Here is a 27,274-nt window from a genome sequence, read left to right as displayed (position 1 = left end):
CATTGATGAGTTGATGCAGAGAAAAATACATAGATGCTTTGAATTATATTAAAAAATTCAGCAGCCTCGCAAGAAGCTGATGCTGCATCACTGACCTCCAAGTTCAATGAATGAGAACTGCATGGGACAAAAAAAGCCCAAGGGTTTAACTCTCCAATCCATGTGCGCACTCCTCTGTTCTTTCCTCTCATGTTGGCACCGTTATCGTAGCCCTGACCTCTCATGTCAGCTCTCGCAATTCCTGTATCTTCCAGCTTTTTAAGAAGCACGTTTGTCATACCAGCTCCTGTAGTATCATCAATGTCAATAAATTCTAGACAATGTTCTTTGACAGTCACCATTGCAGGGACTTTTTCACTAGGTTCTGTTGTTACAAAACACACCATTAAATCATTTGTTCCATATGGCTGATGTCAGGTGTGCAGTCCAGAATAACAGAGTAATATCTTGCTGACTCCCGATCTTTCACAATCTTCTGTTTGACTGTTGTTGCCAGTAACTGTATGATCTCATTTTGAATGGTTTTTCCAAGGTAGTGGTGGGTGTACATTTCTTGGGTGGTGACTCTTCTTAGATGCTCCTGGAGTACAGCATCAAACTCAGCTGTCAGCTCCACAATTTTAAGGAGGTTTCCATTGTTTGGCACATAAAGCTGATCTGAAGTGCCACACAGTGCTAGGTTTTGGGTAGCAAGCATTCTCACAATGGCATGAGACTTTTCAGAACATTTTGCCAGTAAAGAGATTCTGACACAATCTTCTCTTGATGGTGATCATCTATGGTGGCCTTTAACCTTAGTCTCATCTAAAGCTCTTTCCACCTATGGAATGCTCTCTGGTGATTTCCTGCCTTCTCATGGCATGCCAGATTTCTAGCCAGATTTTTCCAGTCCTTTGTTCCTGTAGAACCCAATGTGGCTGGAACATTAGACTGGAAGAGTTTGCAACAAAAACAGTATGCAGCATTCTGGGGTTTTGATTACATAAGCCATGGCCTCTCCACTTTGTCACCATTGGGGATTTCACGCCAGTAATGTGTTGGGTGGAAACTTTTATTTTCATTGTCTTTGGGGAACATGCAGTACAAGGAAGTCCCTCAGGCTACTGCTCAAGTGGGTCCACAGTCCTAGATCATCTAGACTTAAGGAACCAAACTCAGCAGCAGCTGTTTCTTGTGCCTCCACCACACTATCCTCTTTTCTTCAGGAATGTGCCTGGTTACATCCATTTGAGATGGAGATATGGATGCTGCAGTAGCTGCCAGGTCACCTGCACTCTGACTAACTGGAAGATTAGGCATCTCCTCACCACTCACATCCTTACTGGGGCCAGAAGGATCACCATGAACATTTGTGTCTATGTATCTCAGGAGAGCTCCTTCCTGCTTAGATAGAAAAGCTTCCTTTGCTTTCTTTCTTTTTCTAAATGCTGCCCCGGAGGGGCATTTTCTTCTTTCACTCATGACTGCTGTTTGTGCCAGCTAGAGTGGTTCTCAACACTTAATTGAAGGGGACAAATAAGCAGGCTGGTAGCAGGGCGTGAGTGAGGGAAAATATCATCATCTTAAGGGCCTAACTGGCTCCTACTACTTCAGTTGACTGCCTGTTCTCCTCAGGTGGGTTCAGGGAAGCAGCAGGAAACAGGAAGCCACCTGAGAAGCTGGTGTTAATCATTCCAGGCTCCTGGAGGTGTTAGAGAGGTACATAAGAGGCTTTTCCTCCTCTCTCTCCCTGAAGCTCTTGCTGCTTTCTGTTATTCCCTCTCTCCTGCCTGCCTGTTATGTCTCTTGTGCCCTCCTTCCTCCAGCACAGCACTCCACCATCTCTGTGCATCTAGAGCAGAGAGAATACATATGCACCAGCAGCCAACACAATTTTCTACACTCTGGGTCCTAGTGGCGCCCCCTCCTCTGCTCCCCTCCCCCCAGTCTGGCACCTGAGGCGACTGCCTCAGTTCTCCTCATGGTAAGGCCAGTCCTGCCCCACCCCACCCCCTCCAGCCTTCATTTATCACAATGCCTTCTTGAAATCCATTATTGTTATTTTTCTGTTCTCCCTCCTACCATTCCTTAGAATCATGAACTCATCATTTCATGATCACTTTCACCAAATCTGCCTTCCACTTTCAAATTCTCAACCAGTTTCTCCCTATTTGCCAAAATCAAATCTAGAACAGCTTCCCCCTTAGTAGCTTTCTCCACCTTCTGAAATAAAAAATTGTCTCTAATACATTCCAAGATCTTGTTGGATAATCTGTGCCCTGCTGTGTTATTTTCCCAGCAGATGTCTGGGTAGTTGAAGTCCCCCATCATCACCAAATCCTGTGCTTAGGATGATTTTGTTAGTTGTTTTAAAAAAATTGTTTGATTTTAATGTTTGACTTTAATCATTTAATGTTAATCAGTGTTATGCTCACTGTGATAAGATTTTTCCTCCTTCTTTCTGTTGTCTAGATCAAGTTACAGTGAAGATGAAGATTCTCTCATTCTGTGACAGCTCCAGAGCCAGCTCCTCTCTCCCTGGTTTTATTATTTTCTTCTTTACTTGTTATGTTCACAAGATGGAATCAGGTAGGAATCCACCCTGTGTCTGCTGTTTCTTAAAGGATTTATTTAGGCCCCTGAAGTGTCTTGACAACATGCTTCACTCAAAGTCAATGTAACTACTCACAGTGTGTAAACTTAACCACATAGCAAGATCAGCACCTTCTTCATTCAATTTTTGCCCTTGTAAGCAGAGTCAGAACGGGCTCTACCCTGACATCTGGTGGTGAGCTATGGAAAAGGACTTCTGGGGCTGATCTCATTTGCATGGGCACACCCACCCTCCCTAGCATGATGGGAGTGCTGGGCCAAATGGTCACTTTGGCTGCTGTGGAATCCCCAGTCTCTTCATTATTGGGGCAGGAGTAGTACAGTGTTGTTATCCTGGTTCTGTGAATCAAGGACAGTAGAACTGTACTTGGCATTTTATGACTGAGGGACTCGCCCTCACCTAAGCAGCACTCACTAGGCAAGGGACATGGGGCAGGTAGTTGTATGTGGCAGTGTAGGAAGAGCTGGGGCCTAATCTGTTTGGAGGTGGGTCTTTGGCTTTGTACTTACAAACACACGTTGTGCTGTTTTCCCAATTTAATGCTCTGCCATTTGCCTCATATTATTAAAGATTTTTGCTATGCTGAGACTCTGTGATTGTAAGAGAGGAAGTATGGCTTTTTTGAGGGGCCTAATGGTCTGTGTGTAATTTTCTTAGGTCACTGGGTGGGGGCTGAAACTGGTTTTGCATTGTATTATTGAAAGGGGACCCCTATGTACTGAACCCAGCCCTTGCTGTTGTCAACTCAGCCTGGCAGAAGGGTTACACCCTGATTATGTTGCTTCTGGGTTATTTTATTTGCACCTGGGATAGTGCCCAGGTCTGTTTCTTTGCACAAGTATTTTTAAAAGATTGTGAAAGATGCCCAAGCATTGGGTGGACACTTATTGAAGAGTTTAATAATAAATAATAAATCCAATAACTTAGTGGGTTTCAGATGTAAAAAAGATCAGAGCCATAGTTTGAGACTAATGTGCACAAAAACTTAAGAAGAACCAGAGTATATTGATGTCATGCGACTTTTTAAATTGGGCCTGTTCGCTAATACATATATGTTAGATGTAGTATACACCATATTATTAGGCATTATGTGCACGGTAGTCCTATAATATACATGAGAGAGAGAGAGAGTGTTGGGAAGTTAACTGAATGTATTATGCTCTTCCCACAATTCTGTTCCCCAATATCTAATATCCCACAACTCTATAAATCTGTTAGCGTTCACAATAGAAAATAGGAAGCCTATCAAAGCCATGAAAGGTGTGTCCTAGCACTGGTTGGGATGTACCTCAACACCCACCTGGTTTGGAATGTGGTATCCAAAACAGGGTCAAGGAAGGTACAGAACAACAAGTTCAGAAACTGGTGGGTTGGATCTTAGGTGATGTATAAAGTGCTTTCTCACTTGTAAACCGCCATGCGATAAGTGGGTTTGGGGTGTATTTTTCAAGCACACCTTCTGTGTAAGGTGAGCACGCTGCAAGATAAGAATTGCTTCCCAGGAGGAGGATACGGATGTCTCCTTTTCGTAGTGCACTGTTTTGTCTTTAGGCAATATGTCATAAACAGATAGTTAAGGGTTAAGGTCTCTTTTACCTGTAAAGGGTTAACAAGCTCAGTAACCTGATAGACACCTGACCAGAGGACCAATCAAGGGACAAGATAATTTCAAATCTCTGTGGAGGGAAGTCTTTGTTTGTGTTCTTTGTTTGGGTTGCCGTTCTCTCTTTGGATCTAAGAGGGGCCAGACGTATCTCCAGGCTCTCCAAGTTTCCTGAAGTAGTTCTTCTATTCAGTATAGGGAGTATTAGAAAGGCGGATTAGTCTTATAATTAATTTCTGTATTTGCAAATGTGTGTTGGCTGGAGAAATCTCTTTATTTCTGTTTGCTGTTACTTTTGATTATCCTGAGAAAAGGGGGGAGGGAAGTCTCTCCAGTTTTATAAGTTAGACCCTGTAATCTTTTCATCCTGGTGTTACAGAAATAGTGTACTTTCTTTCTTCTTTTAATAAAATCTTTTCTTTTTGGAACCTGATTGATTTCTTCCCTTGTTTGGAATCTCAGGGGAAGAGGAGGAGGAGGGGGGAAAGAGAATCCCTCTTTGTTTGATTCAAGGAGTTTGAATCAAGGTAATCTCTCCCGATGGATAAGGGAGGGGGAAGTGGGGGAATGGGCTATTTCCCTTTGTGTTAAGACCCAAGGAGCTTGGATCTGTGTTCCCCAGGGAAAGTTTTTGGGGAACAGGGAGTGTGCTAGACACTGGAATTTCTAGCTGGTGGCAGCGTACCAGATCTGAACTAGGATTTTAGTTTAGAGGAGTCCATGCAGGTCCCCATCTTGTGGATGCTAAAGTTCAAAGTGGGGAATAAACCTATGACACAATAATTTTCGCTATGTTTGGTTATCTGGTCTCTTGAGCATGTGAAGTATTGAATCATAATAATGCAACAATTGGTTCTAGCAATAGGGCTCTGTCTCAGGAACACCTTGGTGAAAGAGCACCAAATATGGCTCACCAACCCGACCCTTATTCCTGGTGAGGCCCAGCAAATTTGATGGCAATGTCAGTAAGTGTGTCAGTCTGAGGGCACTTAGAAAAACAGTCTGTTGAATGGTGAGCTTGTCTCAGCTATACAAAAAGCATGTCCATTCCCAGTTCTCTGCCTCAGTTTTTCTGATGTGTGACTCTGCCATGGACTGAACACATCCGTCTTCAGCTTCCCACCCTGTGTCAGCACTGTGTGCCAGGGCCGCCCAGAGGATTAAGGGGACCTGGGGTCTTCGGCAGCAGGGGGCCCCACCGCTGAATTGCCATCGAAGACCTGGCACTTCGGCGGCAGGTCCCGGAGCAGAAGGACCCTCCGCTGTCGAATTGCCGCTGAAGACCCAGAGCAGAGGAAACTCTGGGGGCCTGGGCCCCATGAGAGTTGTCCGGGGCCCCCAAAGCGAGTGAAGGACCCCGCTCCAGGGCCCCCGAAAAACTCTCATGACACACCCTGGGGCAAATTGCCCACTTGCCCCCCCCCCCCCCGGGTGGCCCTGCTGTGTGCCTCTGTCATGCACTGAACCTACCAATTCTCAGCTCCCAACTGTGTCCATGCTTTGTGCCTGGGCCATGTGCCAATCTTGTCTTTTATCAGCTCCATGCCCCATCTCAGTGTTGTGTGCCTGTGCCATGCAGCGAGGCTGAGTGTTCTTATAACAAAGCCCCAGTCCTGCTGCTCTCTCTTAAATATTCAAGCTGAAATAGTCCATGTCGAGTGTCTGCTTCTGGCTGAACTTTTTGGAAAGTTTGTGTGAAATGGAACCGGTTGGATGTGTCTTTCATATCAAATTCCCTCTTTCCTCTGAGCTGCTTTTCTTGTTGTTGTCCTGGTGCATTTTCCAGCAAAGTTCACAGTGATTGGACCCCGGGGCCCTGTCACCGCCATCCTGGGTCAGGAAGCTGTGTTACCCTGTCACCTGTCCCCCTCGATGAGCGCTGCAAACATGGAGGTGAGATGGTTCCGATCTCAGTTTGTATCCTTTGTGCACCTGTATCGTGATGGGAAGGATCAGTATGAAGGGCAGATTCCAGAGTATCGGGGAAGAACAGAGCTTTTAAAAGCCAGACTCACAGATGGAAACGTTCTCTTGAGGATTCTCAATATCAGACACTCTGATGAAGGACAATACCTGTGTTTTGTTCAAGACGATACTTTTTATGAAGAAACTGTATTGGAACTGCAGGTAGCAGGTCAGTAGCTTGTGTCAGTTTTAACTGTGTGGGGGCTCCAGGCTTTATTCCTTACTGTTACAACAACTGTAATTCCCTACTTGTGATATATTTTACAATAATGCAGTGTATCTAAATTTCATCAAACAGCCCCTTTCACACTAGAGAAAATATGCTGGAAACTTTCCCAACATGTTATTAAAAACATTTTCAGGATGGCCAAGATACTTTCTTGCCCAATCTTGATTAACTCCCAAAGTGGTTTTTAGTGAATAGGGAAAGGACTTCTGGACACATATGGCCTTCCAGTTGCACTGCAGTCATTTCTAGCATGTGTGGATAAGGTGGGACTGACAGATGTTTTTGGCCTTCTTATGCGTTCACTGTTGGTTGTTACTTAGGGGTGTAGCCTTCCTATTTGCTGAGAGTGTATAATGTTTATGGTGGGGATGGGGAGTTACATATTTACCACTCTTAGTCAATATTCATAACTCCAGATACAAAAATGATACATGCATATAAATATGATAACCATACTCAGCAAATCATAACTTTTCCATTGACACCTTACATGACATATCTTGTATAAGATGAAACATAATCATATCATAATCACACCATAATCATATTACTATGGTGAATGTGGAGTGCAGAATGCCACAGTGGGGAGGGAAAATTATGTATTTACCACTCTTAGACAAAACTCAGCATTTCTCTCCTGCTGCTTTGACACTGTAACCATGACACCAGTTAGATATTTTTTAAAAGAAACATTTATCTAATGCACTAATGATTATATTTTGAAATAGTTCAGATCCAATTCAGGTACCTAAATGAAGTGGTCATATCTCTAAAGGTGCTCAGTACTCAGTTGCACCTGTGTTGAGATGAAAATATCTCCTACTGACTCAGTGAAATTATTGTAAATATTTGTTCACATTTTTGTGTGTCCATGAGCACTGGGATTTCAGAGATTCCAGTATTAATTTATGCTTTCTACTGACTACCCTGCATGAATTAGTGCTTTCTAGTATGAGTAAGGGATCCACAAACTGTCCCTCATCCCTTCTGCTTTGTAAATTAATTCATGGAATGAACACCTTTGTGTATTTCCCCTTAGATCTGGGCTCTGCTCCTCTCATCTCTGTTGAGGGTCACCAGGATGGAGGGATCCGGGTGGTTTGTCGATCAGCTGGTTGGTACCCAGAGCCTGTGGTGCTGTGGAGAGATCTCAGTGGGCGTCATTTACCATCACTCTCTGAAACAAAATCCCGAGGCGATAACAACCTGTTTGAAATAGAAACTGCACTCATTGTGAAAAAACATTCAAACCAAAACTTGTCCTGTTGCATCAGGAACACCATTCTCAATCAAGAAAAGGAATCAGCAGTTTATATAGCAGGTGAGTAACCATCCAAACCCCACACTGAACTCATCACCACCAGAACAAAACAAAACAGGAAAACAAGAACTGAAACATCTGTGGTGGATATTTCATAATCCATATATAAACACAGAAGATGGGAGGCTGGTATCTTTATGGGATCACAGTTTAGGTAATTTGATTTCCTTAATTGTGATTATTCAGAAAATGAAGGTTTTGGATTTCATGTAAATTTAATGTTAAGTCTGACTTTCCTGATATTCTAGCATGCACGCACGCATGCATATACAATCAAACACACACAAATCTTCCAGCATTTTTTAGAAGAAACTTTCCCTTAATCCACTGACACAATATGTTCCTGCAAACTTAACTTCACCTTAATGATTTTTGAATGTGGTAAATTTTGTACTGTTGCTTCTTTATGATCTTGTCGCTGCACCACCTCATTGTTCATTACTTGTGGTGTGAAATGTCACCTAAGTCATGTTATGTTGTTTCTACTGATGTTCAATGGGACTTGTGCTTCTTATGTCACTTCAATCCAGATCCACAAAGGGACTTATTTTACTCTAGTGTAGTGGTGAGGCAGTCATCCCTCCCACTCTGGACTGGAGGGAGGCCACACTGCCTCACTCTACTGTCGGGATTGCTGCCTAGTGTCAGAGGAAATTAGCAAACAGACATTCGCATCCCAACCGGTCTAACGGGGCTGAACCCCAAATAGTCAACGGGTTCCAGCCCTTAGGCAGGAACAGGGCCTCCCTAGAGTCCATATGCTCTGGCCCTTAGTCAGGGGCAGAGCAAACCCAGTAGTCAATTAGCTCTGAGCCCTTAGGCAGGAGTAGAGCAGACACCATAGTCAGTCAGCTCTGGGCCCTCAGGTGGGGGCAGAGCAGACCCAGTAGTGGGGCATCCCAGCTCCAGTACAAGCCACTTGACCTTGAGAGCGTAGGCTACCACTCCACGGGTGGATGGCAGGGGGTGGCTAGGCCCACCTGACTCCACCAGGCCCCAACCCAAGGGCCTAACAGAGGTGGAGTATTCTGTCACTGGGGAATCCATCTGCAACACACCGACCATGCATCAGGCAGCGCTACAACCAGACTGAATTCGGTTGTCCCTAGGCCACTTCCTACCCTCCCCTCAGGGTGTACCTGGACCATCTCCTCGGGGTAGGTGGCCAGCAGCGAGCAGGATGTCTCTGGGCTCAGCAGTAGAGTCAGCAGCCTGGACTGAGCAGGAAACATCTGTCTCCTTCCACAGGCCCCGGCCCCACCCCAACTTCGCCCCCTCCTTGCTCCTATTGGTCCCTTCCCCAAATCCCCGCCCCGGTCCTACCTCCTTACAGAAGTGCACTGTGTTCCCCTTCCTCCGCCCTCCCTCCCAGGTTTGCCAAGCAAATCAGCTGTTTCATGGCAGAAGTGCTGGGAGGAAGGGGGGAAAAGTAGGACCTGGCGGCGCGCTCAGGAGAGGAGGTAGAGGCGGAGATGAGCTTGGGGGGTGGGAGCTGCTGATGGGTGCAGAGAACCCACCGATTTTTTCCCTATGTCTCCCTCAGTGTCTTGGCCCCAACTGAGCTAGAGGCTCTGTCTTTTATATGTCCTGTTATGTTTATGCACTTCCAATGGAAGGAGTAAGGCAGATCTGGTTCCACCCAGCTGGGCACAGAGAGTGGTTCCTCCTGCCCTGGGTTGGAGGGAGGCCACACCCCCTCACTACATCTTGTCTGCACAAAAAAGTTGCACTGATTGACAATTTAGTTAATCAGTGCCACTTGAAGTGAACACTCATAAGTTTCAGAGTGCAATATAGAGATTTAGCTTCAGTCAGTTCCTTACCAACTGAAGCTAAATGGAGATAGGGCACTATTAAGCTGATTTATGAAGTTGTGCATTAATTTATTGAAATAGGTGCAACCCTCATATGCTGTCAACCCTTGAACCAATTTAAGGATGGCCACATGAGAGGGTCTGACAAGGTCCCTCACCAAAGTCTCTTATGTCATGGGATAAGAGGGAAGATCCTCACATGGATTGAGAACTGGTTAAAAGACAGGGAACAAAGGGTAGGAATAAATGATAAATTTTCAGAATGGAGAGGGGTAACTAGTGGTGTTCCCCAAGGGTCAGTCCTCGGACCAATCGTATTCAATTTATTCATAAATAATCTGGAGAAAGGGGTAAACAGTGAGGTGGCAAAGTTTGCAGATGATACTAAACTGCTCAATATAGCTAAGACCAAAGCAGACTGTGAAGAACTTCAAAAATATCTCACAAAACTAAGTGATTGGGCAACAAGATGGCAAATGAAATTTAATATGGATAAATGTAAAGTAATGCACATTGGATAAAAGTAACCCCAACTATACATACAATATGATGGGGGCTAATTTAGCTACAATAAATCAGGAAAAAGATCTTGGAGTCATCGTGGATAATTATCTGAAGATGTCCACACGGTGTGCAGCAGCAGTCAAAAAAGCAAACAGGATGGAAATCATTAAAAGGGGACAGAGGATAAGATGGAGAATATTTTATTGCCATTATATAAATCCATTGTACCCCCACATCTTGAATACTGCATACAAATGTGGTCGCCTCATCTCAAAAAAGATATACGGCATTAGAAAAGGTTCAGAAAAGGGCAACTAAAATGATTAGGGGTTTGGAATGGGTCCAATATGAGGAGATATTAAAGAGGCTAGGACTTTTCAGCTTGGAAAAGAAGAGACTTAAGGGCTGGTCTGCACTGGGGTGGGGGAAGGATCTATTTGCATAGCTGAAGTCAAAGTATCTTAGTTTGATTTACCTGGCCATCCTCATGGTGGCAAGTCAACCACTGCGGCTCCCCCGTCGATTTGCTTACTCCTCCTGCTGAGGTGGAGTATGGGCATCGATTCGGGGATCGATTTATCGCATCTAGACAAGAGGTGATAAATCGATCCCCGATAGATCGATTACTACATGCTGATCCGGTGGGTCGTGTAGACATGGCCTAAGGGGAGATATGATAGAGGTATATAAAATCATGAGTAATGTGGAGAAAGTGAATAAGGAAAAGTTATTTACTTGTTCCCATAAAACAAGAACTAGGGGCCACCAAAGGAAATTAATGGGCAGCAGGTTTAAAACAAACAAAAGGAAGTTCTTCTTCACACAGCGCACAGTCAACCTGTGGAACTCCCTGCCTGAGGCGGTGGGGAAGGCTAGGACTATAACAGAGTTTAAAAGAGAACTTGATAAATTCATGGAGATTAAGTCCATTAATGGCTATTAGCCAGGATGGGTAAGGAATGGTGTCCCTAGCCTCTGTTTGTCAGAGAGTGGAGATGGATGGCAGGAGAGAGATCACTGATCATTACCTGTTAGGTTTACTCCCTCTGGGGCACCTGGCGCTGGCCACTGTTACCAGACAGGATACTGGGCTGGATGGACCTTTGGTCTGACTCAGTATGGCCGTTTTTATGTTCTTAGGCACAAACTATATGTTCAGAAGGCTTTAGGTGCATTTGAAAATTCCATCCTGGGTAGATGACTGTATCACTGTGAACAAAAGAACAGCCAATGAAAATTAATTAGTGTTCTGCACAAATGTTCAGAGAAATTGTGATTATGATTTCTCCAAATATTTGGGGGTAATAGTAGATTTTTCAAAAATATGCTAATTAATCTGGCAATTTCTGAATGTTGCTGAACACTGAGGGCCAAATTCTTTTCTGGTGTAACTCTATTGAAGTCAATGGGGTTTTATGAGTAGAGAATTTTCCCCTGAACTCTCTGGCCCTCTGAATAACAATGAATCAAATCAGGCCTGTTTTTTCAAGGATACATCTGTGTTAAAGCGGTATTGGTTGGAGCCATTTTAAAAATCAGTTTCTGGTATTTTGTGTAGTGTAGACATGGCCATTCTTTCACTCTTATCTCACACGAATCATGCTGGGCACCATTTATGAAGTTGTATGGAATAAAAATATCTGAGTGTAGTCAGCAATTCCAAATTAAGACAAGTTCTGGGTGTTTTGTTTTTCAGATTCCCTTTTCCCGAGGGTGAATCCCTGGATGGTGGCTCTGAGTGTGATCCTGATGGTTTTGTTTGGTTTCATTGGCCTCACTGCTTATCTCTTTAAAATGAAAGGTAAATATTAGAGGGAGAAATATACTGTAAATAAAGGCCTTATTCTAATAAATAAATAGCAATTTAGTAATTTAATATTAAAAGAACATATGATCTGTGGACCTGTTCCTTTTATAAAGAAGAAGAAGAATGCATGTGAATTTATTGATAGAGAGTGATGGCAGAGGTATGGGAGGGGGTTAAAAGGAGGAGGAGGAGGGTTTGGGGCAGTATAACTGAACCAGAGAATCTGATCATAGCAGACACATCTGCTAAATCCTTTATCTCCCCCTCCTACAAGTTCTCAGGGGATTACCACTGTCTTCTCTGTGGTCCCACTCAAGACAAGGTTCTGCAAAGCCTAGCCTCTCATATTTGTACTTATAGACTCATAGACTTTAAGGTCAGAAGGGACCATTATGATCATCTAGTCTGACCTCCTGCACAATGCAGGCCACAGAATCTCACCCACCCGCTCCTGTAACAAACCCCTAACCTATGTCTGAGTTATTGAAGTCCTCAAATCTCTTTTTTGCTAATAAATTGTAGTGCACCTTGACATTATAGTAATGGGCCGTGTAGAAATGTCCCAGTGATAAATCAGTAAATAAACACATTTGTTCCTCAGTTAAGGAAAAAATCATAACAACTTTCACATAACTCAGGCACAGCTGTCCATGCCCAGGTGAACTTCATCCACAAAGAATATCTGTCCAATTTCCAAATAAATCGGATGTCTATCCATCCGTCCTAATGCATTTTGTACCTACAGGATGTCATCTTTTAGCACTGTTTCATGAAGCAAGGGGATGAGAATAATTTATATTTGTTTCTGTATTTTTAAGGGAAACTTACAGAAGAAGTCGGTAAGTTTCAGTTTCCCTTTTCCCACTCATAGAAGTTTTGAGCACAGATAAACAATCCTGTACACAATGGTGTGTTTCCTTGATTTATTTTTATGTCTGTATGTAAATGGACTGACTCACCCCTGCGGCGCCTCCTGCTGGTTGTTCTCAGGAATTAGCTCATTCCAGCCCTGGAGCGCTCTCTGAAGGCTGGTGATCCACCTGTCCTTTGGCCCCCGCGTCCCTCCCTGGACCCAGTGCCCTTTTACATGGGGTGCTGCCCCCTGGCAATATCCCCTTTCTCTCAGGGTCTCCCCTCCCCAGGGAACCCCCAGTCTCTATCCCCACCTTGCCTCAGTGTATGGCTACTGCCAGTCATTGTCTAGCCCCACGCCGGGGGCAGACTGCAGTATCAGCCTACTCATCACTGGCAAGGAGGGTTTGGACCTGCTGCCTTGGCCTACCCCTAGTCTGCCCCCTGCAAACCCCAGTACCTGTTAGCCCAATGCTAGGCCACAGCCTGGGGCTTTCCAGGCTGGAGCTCCCCAGCCTTTCCCCAGCCCTGCTCCACTCAGGTACCCAATCTCTAGCTCCCTGCAGCCAGGCCCATCTCCCTCTGGGGAGAGAGGAAGACTGAGTGGGCTCCTGGCTCACAGCCTCTTATAGGGGCCAGCTGGGCCTGATTGGAGCATGGCCACAGCTGAGCCTACTTTCCCCAATCAGCCCAGGCTTCTTGCCCCAGCCTAAAGGCTGCTTTCTCCAGCCACAGCCCCTTCCCAGGGCTGTTTTTAACCCCTTCAGGGCAGGAGCAGAGGTCCACCCTGCTACACTGTATATATATTGGTGGTGGGGATGGGGAGGGGTTTGTGATAGGCTGGACCTTTTGGATGTTTCCAGAGACCTTTCCCCTCAAAAGTCCTTCTAGTGAGGGGGTTAGGGCAGCTTAGCAATGTGTCTCAGGGGTGTAAGTTTTCAGCATAGACCAGCTTTTGGTCTCAGAGTTTTCAAAAGAGTCTGTAGAGGTCTGGTTTGTTAATGAAGCTGTGATAAACTGGGAATTTTCTGTAATATTTTTTTAATCTTATGTGTGCCTTGATTTCCATTTGTGACCATGGTCGCTGGAGGGGCTATACTGAAATTGCTCAATCAGGGCAAACTGGTTTATTCTATCATTAGATTTCATACCAAGCCAGTAACCAAACAGTTTCTGTAATACCTTCCTGGTTATCAAGAAGCCAAAATACAGGTCCCTTTAAACAATCCAGCCTTAGACTCCCACCCAGACAGCCAACTCTAATATAGCAAAGATTACTTAAAATCTTATTCACCATATATAATGTTCTCCCAGTCTGTAGCAGGGTGACCCCTGCTCCTGCCCTGAGGGGTTTAAAAGCAGCCTGGCAGGGCTTGAGAGCTGCTGCTCTAGGCTGGGCTGATTGGGGAAGTGGCTGCAGCTGAGGCCACGCCCCAAACTGAGCGACAGCTGGTCCCTATAAAAGGCCAGGGAAACCAGAAGCTCAGATAGTCTCTTTCTGCCTTCAGAGGGAGATGGGCCTGGCTGCTGGAAACTAGAGAGTAGAAACCTGAGTGAAGCAGGGCTGGGGACAGGCTGAGGAGCTGGGGAGCTCCAGCCTAGAAAGCCCCAGGCTGCGGCCTAGCAAAGGGCCAACAGGTACTGGGGGTTGCAGAGGGCAGCCCAGGGGTAGGCCAAGGCAGCAGGTCCAAACCCAACCTTGCCTGTGATGAGTAGGCTGATACTGCAGTCTGCCCCAGAGTGTGGGGCTAGACAATGACTGGCAGTAGCCATACACTGAGGCAAGGTGGGGATAGAGGGTGAGGGTTCCCTGGGCAGGGGAAACCCAGAGAGAACGGGGTTACTGCTAGGGAGCAGCACCCCATGTAAAAGGGCACCGAGTCCAAGGCGGGACACGGGGGCCTGAAGACAGGCAGATCACCGGCCTGCAGAGGGTGCTCCAGCGCTGGACAGAGCTAATTCCCGGAGTCACCAGCAGGAGGCACCGCAGGGTTGAGTCCGGCCCGTTACACAGTCCCAAGAGATCGGACACATTACCTATAAGGCCAATGAATATTTCAGATCTTACCAAAATACACGCTTACAGCCAATCCTTATTAATTAATCTAAGATGTATTAATAAAAAGAAAGACAGTTACTATGGTTAACAGATCAAGATGCATATAGATATGAATAAAGTTCATTGGTCAGTTTCATAGCAGAGGTAGTGAGTCTGCTGATTTATAAAAGTCCTTCTAGACTCAGTTCAACAGGCTGTAGTCCAACAGGCAGTCTGTGTGCAGAGTTTGTTTTAATTCTTCCATAAGCATTTGCAGGGATAATCCAGGGTAGACTTGGTGATCTCAGTCTTGCAACTCAGACTTTCCCTGGTAAAGTTTAAGCAGGTCTGAGATAGTTCACAGGAAGTTTTATTACAAATTTCAAAGAGAAATGAAGCTAATAATATTATTACACCACATGTTCCATCTAAACGATAATATCTCCGTTTGATCTCTGAATCAATAGAATGCAGTAACGAAACATCATAGACAGGAACAGAAATTTAACATCTACAAGCTAATTGGATCACATTATTAAACTTCTAACAAGATATAGGTAAACCCAGACAAATACAAAAAGCATCTATTCCTGATTCTCTAACAATACAGGCCTACATTTCAAGGATTCTAGTCTATTTAACATGGCTTTGATAGCTAGCTATAAGGAATGGCCCTATTTACCATTTCAATACTTTTCTAATATGTCCTTAAGGGTTGCTTTTGGGGTCACTCAGCCTGCTGGTTGCTTAACCTCACTGGCCCAGCATCACACCATTATATGTGGCATTGTCACCCAGTAGGGGGGAAAGGACTGTTTGATCTCAGGGCAGGCAAAGAGATGTAAGTGTGGGTGTTGCCTAGCTGTCTAGGCATGTGTTCCCATATCGATGGAGTATGTGAGAAAACAATGGCAAATCCAGTCACCAGGCTATCTGGAATCTGACCAAGGAGATCAGACTGTGAGACAGACAGAGCTTGAACAATGGGGTTCACTACAGTTTGGCTGGACTCTGGGCTAACCAGAATGGTTAATGCTTTAACTTTCCGTTCTCTATCATAACCTCAGGGCTTCCTATGGTGTGTTCCAGTTGACTAATCACCTTGACTGTTTTGACAACACTCTGAGGCTTGGTCTATGGCTATGTCTACACTGCACTTTCATTGGTAAGACTTTTGTCTGTCGGGGATATGAAAAAAACATACCCTGATGGACAAAAGTTTACCAATGAAAAGCAGCAATGTGGACAGCGCTTTGTCAGTGGGAGACACCGTTCCGCCGACAAAGCTATTGCCTCTTCTTGGAGGTGTTTTTATTTTGTTGGCAGGAGATCTCTCTCCTACACAGCCTACACTCCAGAGTTAGGTTGGCATAAGGCAGCTCACATGGACTTAATTATGTCAGTGTCTACACTAGAATGCTGCTTCCACCAAAGTAAGTGGCCTGCTACACACAACATAATAACTCCACCTCCACGAGAAGCATAGCGCTCATGTCGATAAAGTTAGGGCGACAAAGTGTCCCTATAGACGCTGAATTACTTACATCCACTGTAGACTGTCATTCTATCAGCTGCCTGGGCTCACAGATGGAGCCATGAAATTGAAAAGAATGTCAGTTTCATTGCTGGTAGGCTCTGTACTGTGAAATTGAGCTCATAGCTGCCCAGCTCCCACCCCAAAGTGAGAGCCCTAGCTACGAGCCCGATGCTGGGCTCAATTTCACAGCAGAGTTTACCAGAAGTGAAATTGACATTCTTGTCAATTTCACAGTTCCAGCTATGAGCCTTGCATGGGCTGTAGAGGTGGGAGCTGGCTGCAGGATGGGCTGTCAGTTCTGCGCAGAGATCCCAGCTTGGAGCCCAGCTTCCAGGTGCTGACAGCCCAGGCTCTGAGCTCCAGGGGGAGATAATAGCAGTGTCTGGTAGGCTCTGTGCTGTGAAACTGAGCTCACACTGGACTCACAACTGGTGCTGTCACCCCAGACCAGGTAGGGGAGTCCAGCTTTGAACCCCATGAGTCCGTCAGTGCCCCACACTCCACTGTCAGTGCCCCACAATGCACCACTTCAGTCAGTGCAGGAGCTCCTGGTGAGGATGTGCTCCATCGGCAGAAGGAGTGTAGTGTGAACACAAACAGCCGATGAATTACTGTGGTGGCTGTAGGTCGACCTACATCAAATTACCCAAGAGGAAAAGCGATATACCTAAGGGGTCAGGCACACTGAAGGGGGTTCTTCCTAGAGACTGTTACAAAGCTGGGGGTGTAGCATCGATCAAGTGAATCCATGACAGAAGTTTAAGAACAGCTAGACCCCAGGACAGGATTTATCGTCAATCACTCCCTGCTGCAGTCAGCTTATACATGATCCGAAGGGCCCTTATGAGCGGCAGAGGTTCACAAATTGTCTTCCTCCTACTGGCGCTGTTTAAAAGTCAGCTCCCCTGAGTTCCAGCAGCCTCCCCCCTGGCTGCCGTCCCCTTCCTGTGACAAACTCTCCCTTTCAAGATCATTTTCTCCAGGTGGAGCAGACCCTGCAGGAAGCCTATGCTATACCATGGAGCCCAGAGGATTTTTTGTCTTTTCCTGACCGGGATGGGGTTGTGCCCCCAGACAGGGCGTGTTAATTTAGATTGATAAAATTTTCTGTAAATATAAATTAGATAAACGTCACACCAAAATGTTATTTGGTGGGTTGAGGGCAGCAATAGAAAAAGGGAAATTGAATAGAAATAATCACCCAGCCTTAACTTTGTATTGATGATAAAGAGAAACATAAGGGAAGGAAAGCTCATGATAAACTTTTATACATATTTATATTTATTTTTTTAATTGGATCCTCATGTGGGAGTGTAACTGAGTCATCGGTGGATTAGGTGGCCTAGTGGTTGGCACATTTAATGTTGCCTCCTAGTGAGCAGGTTTTGCATCCAGGTCCTCTTTTAATCAGAGGAGCAAGGAGGTGGCCACTGGTAGGGAAGCCCAGCCCACCCAGTCTACTGGGTTCTGACCCAGCGCCCTAAGAAGGCCAACAGTGTCTTGCTGCCAAAGGTATCCTCCAAGTTACCCTCCCTGGTCACTTCCTGCCATCTGCTGTTTCCCCCCAGCTTCCAGTCCAAGAGAAGTTGAAAAGAAAAAGAAAAGTCAATCAAACCATCAGCCCCAAGCAGTCTAAGCACAGTTAGTCCCTCAAGGAAACTTCTCCAGAGTCCGTTTCAGGAGCCTTCAGGGTAGGTCTGTCCTCCCCAGCTTCTCTCTTCTGAGCTGGGTTGCTCCCTTTTCACCCCAGTCTCCAGCTGGAGCATAGTCTGCAGGGATGGAGGGGCGGAGCTACCTGGGCCCAGTACTGTTCTTTCACCCCTTCAGACCCATTGTGGGTTTTGTATATCCTATCACACACCTCCTCCTCAGACCCAGTTCTTGTCCCCACCTTTCTGTGAAAAGAAGTCTGTATTTTTATTTTCCTTGCCTGAACACTGTACCAGCTGAAAGCTGTATAGCTGCATTGAGAGATACTGCTGCATAATGCCTGGGTTATAGCCTGTCATTGACTTCAGCCAGTGGAGTGGTGCATGGCCAGTTGGACCCTATTAGGTGGAAGGTCTGCCCCCACAAGTCATAGTGTAGGGCATGGATGGCTCATTTCACCTCCAGAGCCACTTTCTCAATGGCCAATTAGGCTACCTCCCAGGGGCGGCTGCAGGCACCAGCACGCCAAGCGTATGCCTGGGGCGGCAAGCCGCGGGAGGCACCCTGCTGGTCACTGTGAGGCGGGCAGGCAGGCTGCCTTCGGTGGCTTCCCTGCAGGAGGTCCACCAGTCCTGCAGTTTCGGCAGCAATTCAGCAGCAGGTATGCCGAAGCCGGGGAACCGGAGGACCTCCCATAGGCATGCTCCCGAAGGCAGCCTGCCTGCCATACTCGGGGTGGCAAAATACCTAGAGCTGCCCCTGCTACCTCCTGTGGGAAAAACTTCCTGCTGAGATAGAGAACAGGGTGTTCTTCTCGTCTGAATCCCTGAGATAGCACTGCTCTGAGTCTGACATCAGATGCATCTATTCAGAGAATAAAGGACTTTGAGAAGGCTGAGTGGAATATTACTGGCTCCTGGGTCAATGGGTCTTGTAGTGCCCTAAATGCCTTGTCACAGCTTTTGGTTCAGTGGATCCTTTTGGGTGCAGTGTCCTTAACCAGGTCTGTCAGTTGGGCAGCCATGATAGCAAAGTTTGGGATGAACTGTCAATAATATCCCACTAATCCCATAAGCCACCAGACTTGCTTGTTTGTGAAAAGGACAGAGCAGCCTACTAGGGCTTGGACTTTTTCACCAAAGGTCATAGCTCCCTTCCTCCTCCCCAGCATACCCTAGGTAAGTGACTCCTTGGGAGCCCAGCTGACAATTGGTTGGGTTGGCTGTGAAACCTGCCTCTTTGGGAGCCCGAAATACCGCAGTAACATGCTTCATATATTCGGCCCAGATCTCACTGTAGATGATATTGTCAATAGAGGTGGCCACGTAGGACCCATGGAGCCACAACACTCTGTCCATCAGCCACTGGAAAGTGGCTGTGTCCCCATGAAGTCCAAAGGGCATGGTTTTAAACTGGTGTACTCCATCAGAAGAATGTTGTTTAATTGTTGTGGAGTTATTTGCTTTAAATTGGACTTTTATTTATTTATTTATTTATTTTCGCGCTATTAAACCTATTTTTGTTTGTTTGCCTACTTGTTTTTTATTATTATTATTATCATGTGGGGGGAGGTGATATAACTTTGTAAAATGTAGGAAAAAACTAAACTGGTTAAATTTCACACAAAAAGCTTATTTGAATAATTGGTAAGCCATAGAGTAATTGGGTTTGTTTAGTCTGGGGAAGAGAAGACTGAGAGGGGACATGATAACAGTTTATACGTACATGAAAGGTTATTATAAGGAGGAGGGAGGTAAATTGTTCTCCTTAACTCTGAGGATAGGACAAGAAGCAATGGACTTAAATTGCAGCAAGGGAGGTTTAGGTTGGACATTAGGAAAAACTTCCTAACTGTCAGAGTGGTTAAGCACTGGAATAAATTGCCTGGGGAGGATGTAGAATCTCCATCATTAGAGATTTTTAAGAGCAGATTAGACAAACACCTGTCAGGAATGGTCTAGATAGTGCTCAGTCCTGCAACGAGTGCAGAGGATTAGACTTTCTCTCCTATGATTCTATGATTCTAATAGAATCACAGAGTTTAAGACCAGAAGGGACGACCAGATTATCTAGCCTGATATCCTTAAGAGGAAATTGAATAGAAATAGTTTCTAATCCTTAATTATCGTATTGATACTAATGAGAAATAAAACATAAGAAAAGGAAAACACCTAACAAACAATATGTGTATGTCTGTTTAATTTTTAGGTAAACGACATACAGAAATTGGTAAGTGTCATAATCCTTCCTCTGACAAGATTTATTTTTTGTACGAAATTGGATCCTGATGTGGGAGTTTGTTTAATTGTTGTGGAGTTGTTTGCTTTTAAATTTAACTTTTAGAATTCTGTTGCAATATTTAATCTGTTTTTGTTTGTTTGGTGCTTGCTTTGTTGTTGTTGTTGTTTGTTTTGGTTGGGGGTTTAGTGTAGCTTCATAAAATATAGGGAAACACTAAATTGGATCGATTTCACACCAAAATTTAATTTGAAAAACTGATAAGCAATAGAATTACAGACTTAAAGACCAGAAGGGACCCCTCAATCCTCTTGTCTGATGTCCTGAAGAGGAGGTTTATTTCTCTCATCCTTCGCTGTCCTATACATGAAAAATAGAAATAAAATGTAAAAAAATGGAAACCCCTAACAAAATATATCTTTATTTCTCTTTAAATTTTAGACAAACAAAATAAAGAAATAAGTAAGTGTCATTCTCCTTCCTGTGACAAGAAACATTTTGTAGCAATTTGGATCCTCATGTGGGAGTTTGTTTAATTGTGGTAGAGTTGTTTTCTTTTTAATTTAACTTTTAAAATTGTTGCAGTAGGAAACCTTTTTTCATTTCTTTGCTAGCATGCTTTTCTCTTATTTTTATTATAATTTTTGGGAGGGTGTATAGGGGCTTGTTTTGTAATGTAACTTTATAAAATGTGGGGAATAACTAAACTGGATGAATTTCCCGCCAAAAGCTAATTTGAAATATTGATCAGCGATAGAGTCATAGAGTCACAGAGTTTAAGACCAGAAGGAATGACCAGATACTCTAGTCCAGTGGTCCCCAGACTGTGGGACACCCCTAGGGGTGTGTGGAGGAATGTTCGGGGGGTGCGCAGCAGGCCCCAGGCCAGCCCCCACAAGGGGGGTGGAGAGGGAGTGCCACTCAGCCCTGCTCCACCCCCAGCTGCAGCTCCACCCCACCCACTGCTCCGCCCTCAGCCTAGCTGTGCCCCAGGCCAGCTCCACCTCTATTCCCAGCTCTTCGCTTATCCCCGTGCTTTCCCCAGCTCCGCTTTCAGTCCAAGTGCTTCTGCTGAGCCAACTGTGCAGTAATGGGGGGGGGGACACAGGTTCCATTACTGAAAATGGGGGTATGACAGGAAAAGTTTGGGCACCACTGGTCTAGTCTGATCTCCTGATGAGGTGATTGAATAGAAATAATCGCTCCATCTTGACCATCATAGTGATGATAAAGGGAAATAAAACATTAGAAAAGGGAAACACCTAACAAACAATATGTGTATTTCTATTTGATTTTTAGGCAAACTACATATAGAAATTGGTAAGTGTCAATATCCTTCCTCCAACAGGAAATATTTTGTAGCCAATGGGATCCTCGTGTGGGAGCTGGTTGTGGGGTTGTTAGATTTTAAATTTAACTTCTAAAATTTTCTTGCAATATGAAACCTCTTTTTGTTTGTTTTCTAGCTTTTTATTACTGTTCTTTTTTGGAAGGGTTAGTGTAAGTCTGTAAAATGTGGGGAAGTGCTAAACTGGAGAGATTTCACACCAAAAGCTAATTTGTAAAACTGATAAGTAACAGAATCATGGAGTCACAGAGTTTAAGATCAGAAGGTACCACTGGATCCTCTCATCTGATGTCCTGAAAGGGAGGTTGTCAAGGTTCCTTCCCCACTCTTGACTTTAGAGTACAGATATGAGGACCTGCATGTGAACTCCTAAACTGAATTACCAGCTTAGATTTGGTTTTGCTACCACCACTCCCAAATACTAACTCCCTTCCCTGGATAGTCTTGAGAGACTTCTTCACCTCGTCCCTGGTGAACATCGATCCAACCCCTTGGATCTTAACACAAGGAGAATTTAACCATCCCCCCTCCTTTCCCCCACCAATTCCTGGTGAGTCCAGATCCAATCCCCTTGGATCTTAAAACAAGGAAAAATCAATCAGGTTCTTACAAAGAAAGCTTTTAATTAAAGAAAGAAAGGTAAAAATCAACTCTGTAAAATCAGGATGGAAAATAACTTTACAGGGTAATCAGATTCATAGAGCCCAGAGAAACCCCCTCTAGCCTTAGGTTTAAAGTTACAGCAAACAGAGGTAGATACTCTTAGCAAAAAGGAACATTTACAAGTTGAGAAAACAAAGATAAAACTAACACGCCTTGTCTGGCTGTTACTTACAAGTTTGAAATATGAGAGACTGGTTCAGAAAGATTTGGAGAGCCTGGATTGTTGTCTGGTCCCTCTTAGTCCCAAGAGCGAACAACCCCAAAACAAAGAGCACAAACAAAATCCCCCCACCAAGATTCGAAAGTATCTTGTCCCCTTATTGGTCCTTTGGGTCAGGTGTCAGCCAGGTTACCTGAGCTTCTTAACCCTTTACAGGTAAAAGGATTTTGGTGTCTCTGGACAGGAGGGATTTTATAGTACTGTATACAGGAGGGCTGTTCCCTTTCCTTTATACTTATGACAGAGGTTGATTTCTCTCAGCCTTCACTGTCATATAGATGATAAAGAGAAATAAAACATATGAAAAGGGAAATGCCTAACAATATATATATTTATTTCTCTATTTTTTAGACAAACGAGATAACGAAATAAGTAAGTGTCATTATCCTTCCTCGGAAAAGAAACTTTTTGTACCATTTTGGAGTCTCAAGTGGGAGTTTGTTTAATTGTGGTGGAGTTGTTTGCTTTTAAATTTAAATTTTAAAATTGTTCCAATAGGAAACCATTTTTGTTGGTTTGTTTTTTATTATTATTATTATCATTTTTTTTGGAAGAGGGGGGTGTTGTTTTTTAAAGGCCAAACTGGATGAATTTCACACCAAAAGCTAATTTGAAAAATTGATAAGCAATACAGTAATAAAGTAGATAGTACTCCAGTGCCTTCCCACAATTCCTCCTGGGCCATATTTTCTTGGCCACTATCAGCCCCTGAGATGGTTAATCTCCTTCCACACTGCAAAGTGGGCATGTAACCAAACTGAATTAAAGTGGTACCTGAGCTACAGCCTATACTCAAAGTCTTGCCAGCCAGCCTGGCCGTAAACCACCACCAAACTTGAGTCAGAGTTTTGTGCTTGCACAATAAACAGATTGGGCCAATAACCAGGTAAGATCCTGGTCCAACTCTGCAGTGAAGATCCACCCTGGGAGAGAGACACTCATGCAACCCACTAGAGGTTCTGATGAACTTAGAACTTTCTTTTTCCTTCAGCATTAGTGCAATATTGAATCATGCAATACTCGTTCAGCTCAGCTCTCATCTCTAATTATGTGGTTGTTTTTAGGGTGGAGAAGATCTGTGACACCTATAGAAGAAGGTAATTAAAGATCATATTTTATTAATGTCCAAATATAAGTTCCCATGAGGCAATGTGCCTCTTTTTCCTTGAATGTGGGAGTGGATGTGATAGTTCAGGGCAGACCTCCCCAGAACCCTGCATTTCACAGTGCAGATCTAGTGGGACATCCACCTCCACAGCCACTTCTCCAGGAGGTGTTTGTTTTATCTCCCTGCGCTGATGGCTGATCTCCAATTTCTCTCTGTTTCTTCCTTCATCTTTTCCCACTGAAGAAGGCCAGGAGCTCTGCAATGACCCCACACCGATGGGGTGATCAGGGACTGTGTCTGTGTGTGACCCTTGCTCCAGTCTCCAGCAAGGGAACAGAGCCTTGATCCCAGACAGGGCTCTTCTGGCTTCATTATACACATCTGGGGAGCTCCTGTAATCAGAGCTGTGAGCTTGACTCTTTTCTCCTGTCTCCATCCACCATGATCAGGTCCGGCTTTAGGCACCAGCATTCCAAGCATGTGCTTGGAGTGGCCCTTTTCAAGGGGCGGCATTCCAGGTCTTTGGGGGCAGCCCTTTTCAAGGGGTGGCACTCTGCCATTTTTTTTTTATTTTTTTTTGCTTGGAGCAGCAAAAAACGTGGAGCCAGCCCTGACCATGATCTCAGCATTTTCCCATCTCTGATAAACAGGACATCACTTTAGCTTCCTCAACACTAGCATGACCCCCTCCCTCTTTCCACAAGCCACCTAGTCTACACATCCCCCCAGTGGTGGATTAGCCACTGGGCCAATGGGGCTTGTGCCCAGGGGCACTGCCCAATTGGGGGGGCCCATGAAAAATGGGTGTCCCTGTGCCCCGACCCGCTCTGGCTGCCTGGTGCTCCTGCCAGAGAGTGGGGTCAGGGCTTGGGGGCTTGCCAGGCTTGCCCTGCTCCACCCACCCGGCACTCCAGGTGGGAAATGGGGTCGGAGCATGGGGGCTTGCCCCACTCTCCAGCTGGAGCAAGCCCCAGTGCCACGATCCCATTTCCTCAGCAGAAGCGTGAGGGGCGGGGGGACTGTAGGCAGAAGAAATGAGGAGGGGTCCCCACTTGCTGTGGCCCAGGGCACCACAAAAACCAAATCCACCCTGGTCCCCCCACATTTGTAGCTTCTGCCTCATTCCACCATGAACCCTCTCCCCTTGTGTTAACCCCTCACTCCCTGACTCATGCTAATATAATTTTGCACTGCGACTGCTGCTGAGCAGTGACATTCTGGGCAGGTTCAATCCTGGTACCATGTGGCCTGTTGCTGTCCCAGCTGTGACATTTCAGAGCAGGCCGGGTGCAGTGGGGAGGCCCCATAGCAAAGTCCAGCACAGCAGGGGCAGCTGGGACACAGAGAGATTTAAGGTGTGGAGGGGGAGGGGAGCTCTGTCAATGATCACTGAGTTTGACCATCTGCTGGGGCTACCAGAGTCTCTAGTCCCCTCCCAGGGGAGAGGTGGGGGCAGGAGGGGAAAGATTCTGCGTCTCGGGCCTGGCCCAGCTGATTGTTTCACTGACCCGTCTCTGCCAGGGGAGTGACTCTCCCCAGCCCTGTGCTGAGATTTCAGAGCTGATGGGTAAATCCTAGAGGAAGGAGATTGCCCGAGTCACTCTCCAGCTGGGCAGATCCTGTCATTGACACCATCAAACCCTCCCCCAGGGCCGAGCTCTGCCCCTAAAGCTCTGATTCTCTCTCCCCAGAGAATGTGACTCTGGATCCAGACACGGCTCATCCCAACCTCATCCTGTCTGAGGATCGGAAAAGTGTGAGATGGGGAGACACACGGCAGCATCTGCCCGGCAATCCTGAGAGATTTGACTCTGATCCCTGTGTGCTGGGCTATGAGGGATTCACCTCAGGGAGACACTCCTGGGAGGTGGAGGTGGGGGATGGATTATTCTGGGCTGTGGGGGTGGCCAGAGAGTCTGTGAAGAGGAAGGAAGGGGTCAGTTATAACCCTGAGGGCGGGATCTGGGCAGTGGAGCAGTGCTGGTGGGGTCAGTACCAGGCTCTCACCTCCCCTGTGACCCCCCTGCCCCTGAGCTGGGTCCCCAGGAGGATCCGGGTTTGTCTGGACTGTGACCAGGGGCAGGTGACATTTATCGATGCTGGTGACGAGGCCCCGGTCTTCACTTTCCCACTGGGCTCCGTCCCTGGGGAGAGAATCCGACCCTGGTTCCAGGTGGGGTGGAGATCCCAGCTCAGACTGTGTCCCTGAGACTGGGGACCCTGAAATCTGCCTCTCTAGCCTCAAGCACCCCAGTCTCTATGGCTCTGGACAATTCCATCTACCCAGCCCCCAGTGCCTCATCTCTATGGCCCCTATAAGCTCCTCCCCTTCCCTGCAGCCCCAGGGATGGGAGGGGAGGGAGGATGAGAACCCCTGGGGCTGCAGGAGGGGGGGATGGGCTCTGAGGGGCAGAGGTGGGGGCTGGGCAGGGGGTAGCACTAGCAGCCGGGCTGGGGACAGCAGAGGTGGGGGTGGCAGGGACACAGCATTGATCAACCGGGGGTTGGAGAGAAGCTGGAAGCTCCACAGCAGCAGGCAGCGGTTTGTACAGATCTGTGGGATTAGATCTCACTGAGGTCTCCCAGCCTGAGCTCTTGCCACAGGGGCTCAAGTCACCTTCCCTTGTAACTACAGGAGAGCCGGTAACACTGTAATTGTCACACACATGGGGGATGGGCAGGGAGAGTTCAAAAATCAGAAGATGAAGCAGGATACGTTATACATTGTTTTGAGCCCTCATGTTTTGTGGTGTCAATTTCATGATTTTTGGTTCTGACTCATGATTATTAAGTTCTGGGGTTGGTAACACTGCGAGAGTCATGGGTTGGGGGTGGGTGGGGCAGTCTGGGCTGAACCAGAGGGAACAGAGAACCCAAAAGGAAAAGATAAAGTAAAACAAAATAAACGGAGACTCCTGGAGAAAGGGGTGAAAATTAAATATCAAAACAAGGACAGGAAAACACTCTGAAGAGGGGAAAGAGCCAGAGGTAGTGAGAGGGGAAGGGATAAACTCCGGGGAATGATGGAGAACATGAGGGGGGATGATCTGTGACAGGGATCAGAGGAGAGGGGAAGACACAGAGAAATAAACAGATGGGAAATGAGGGCTAGAAAAATGGCGAGTACAAATGAACCATATGACAGAGAAGGGAGAAGAAAAGGGACAGAGATTTATAAAACGTCACTGAAGGTGCGACTGTCACTCATTAATTTCACATGTTACTTCCTTGACTTTGTTTCCATTTTAGTTTCATTAAAAATAATTGTTCCCAAAACCCGTGGGTCTGTTTTCCATTGTTGTGGGTATTAAAACTACTTCTCAGCTCCTTTGCACTCTGATGGGTATTTATAATAAATAAAGCATGAAAGACAACGCTGATTTGTTCCTTTTGAATTTTCCAGCTGCAGTTGTTAGGAGCGGAGTCGTGGGATTTGCTTCCCTATTTGGTTGTGTCCCCGCAGCACCAACAGGGAATACACCGGCATGTCCCTCTGATTTGAGCTGGGGTTTACTGTGTTATGTTGCTATCCAGCCTGCGCTCTGTCCCTTGTGCTGTCTCCAGCCATGTCAAGCAGGAATTCCTCAGCTGGGCTCTGTGGAGAGGGGGCTGAACACATGGTGCTGACTTTCCTCTTTGTTTCCAGAGGTGTTGACTTTATTCAAGGGTGGCTAAAGAGATATGAACTGTGCTGTTCGCATTTCTTCTGCCCATCAGCAATTGCTGTGGTGTCCACGGGGGGGATTTCATGGGATGGGACCTGCTCTGAGAGACAGTCTCTGAG

General features: G+C 45.8%; 1 protein-coding gene across 1 annotated transcript; it reads left to right on the top strand.

Moving 5' to 3' along the window:
• Window positions 1–2,468: 2,468 nt before the first annotated feature.
• Window positions 2,469–25,699, top strand: LOC120392944 (butyrophilin subfamily 1 member A1-like). Its single transcript, XM_039517599.1, has 7 exons — window positions 2,469–2,568; window positions 5,983–6,330; window positions 7,430–7,711; window positions 11,726–11,830; window positions 12,655–12,675; window positions 19,201–19,238; window positions 25,187–25,699. Exons 1-7 carry the CDS (start codon window positions 2,469–2,471, stop codon window positions 25,697–25,699), a joined length of 1,407 nt encoding a protein of 468 aa, XP_039373533.1.
• Window positions 25,700–27,274: the final 1,575 nt, after the last annotated feature.

The sequence above is a fragment of the Mauremys reevesii genome, unplaced genomic scaffold, assembly GCF_016161935.1.
Source record: "Mauremys reevesii isolate NIE-2019 unplaced genomic scaffold, ASM1616193v1 Contig13, whole genome shotgun sequence".
NCBI lineage: Eukaryota > Metazoa > Chordata > Testudines > Geoemydidae > Mauremys > Mauremys reevesii.
The sequence above is the reverse complement of the archived record's forward strand: the minus strand, read 5'-3'. Positions and strand labels throughout refer to the sequence as shown.

Coding starts and splice junctions, on each gene's coding strand:
- LOC120392944 (XM_039517599.1), top strand. CDS start 2,469: ATGAAGATTCTCTCATTCTGTGACAGCTCCAGAGCCAGCTCCTCTCTC. Junction 2,569..5,982: donor TGTTCACAAGATGGAATCAG/GTAGGAATCCAC, acceptor TGCATTTTCCAG/CAAAGTTCACAGTGATTGGA. Junction 7,712..11,725: donor ATCAGCAGTTTATATAGCAG/GTGAGTAACCAT, acceptor TTTGTTTTTCAG/ATTCCCTTTTCCCGAGGGTG.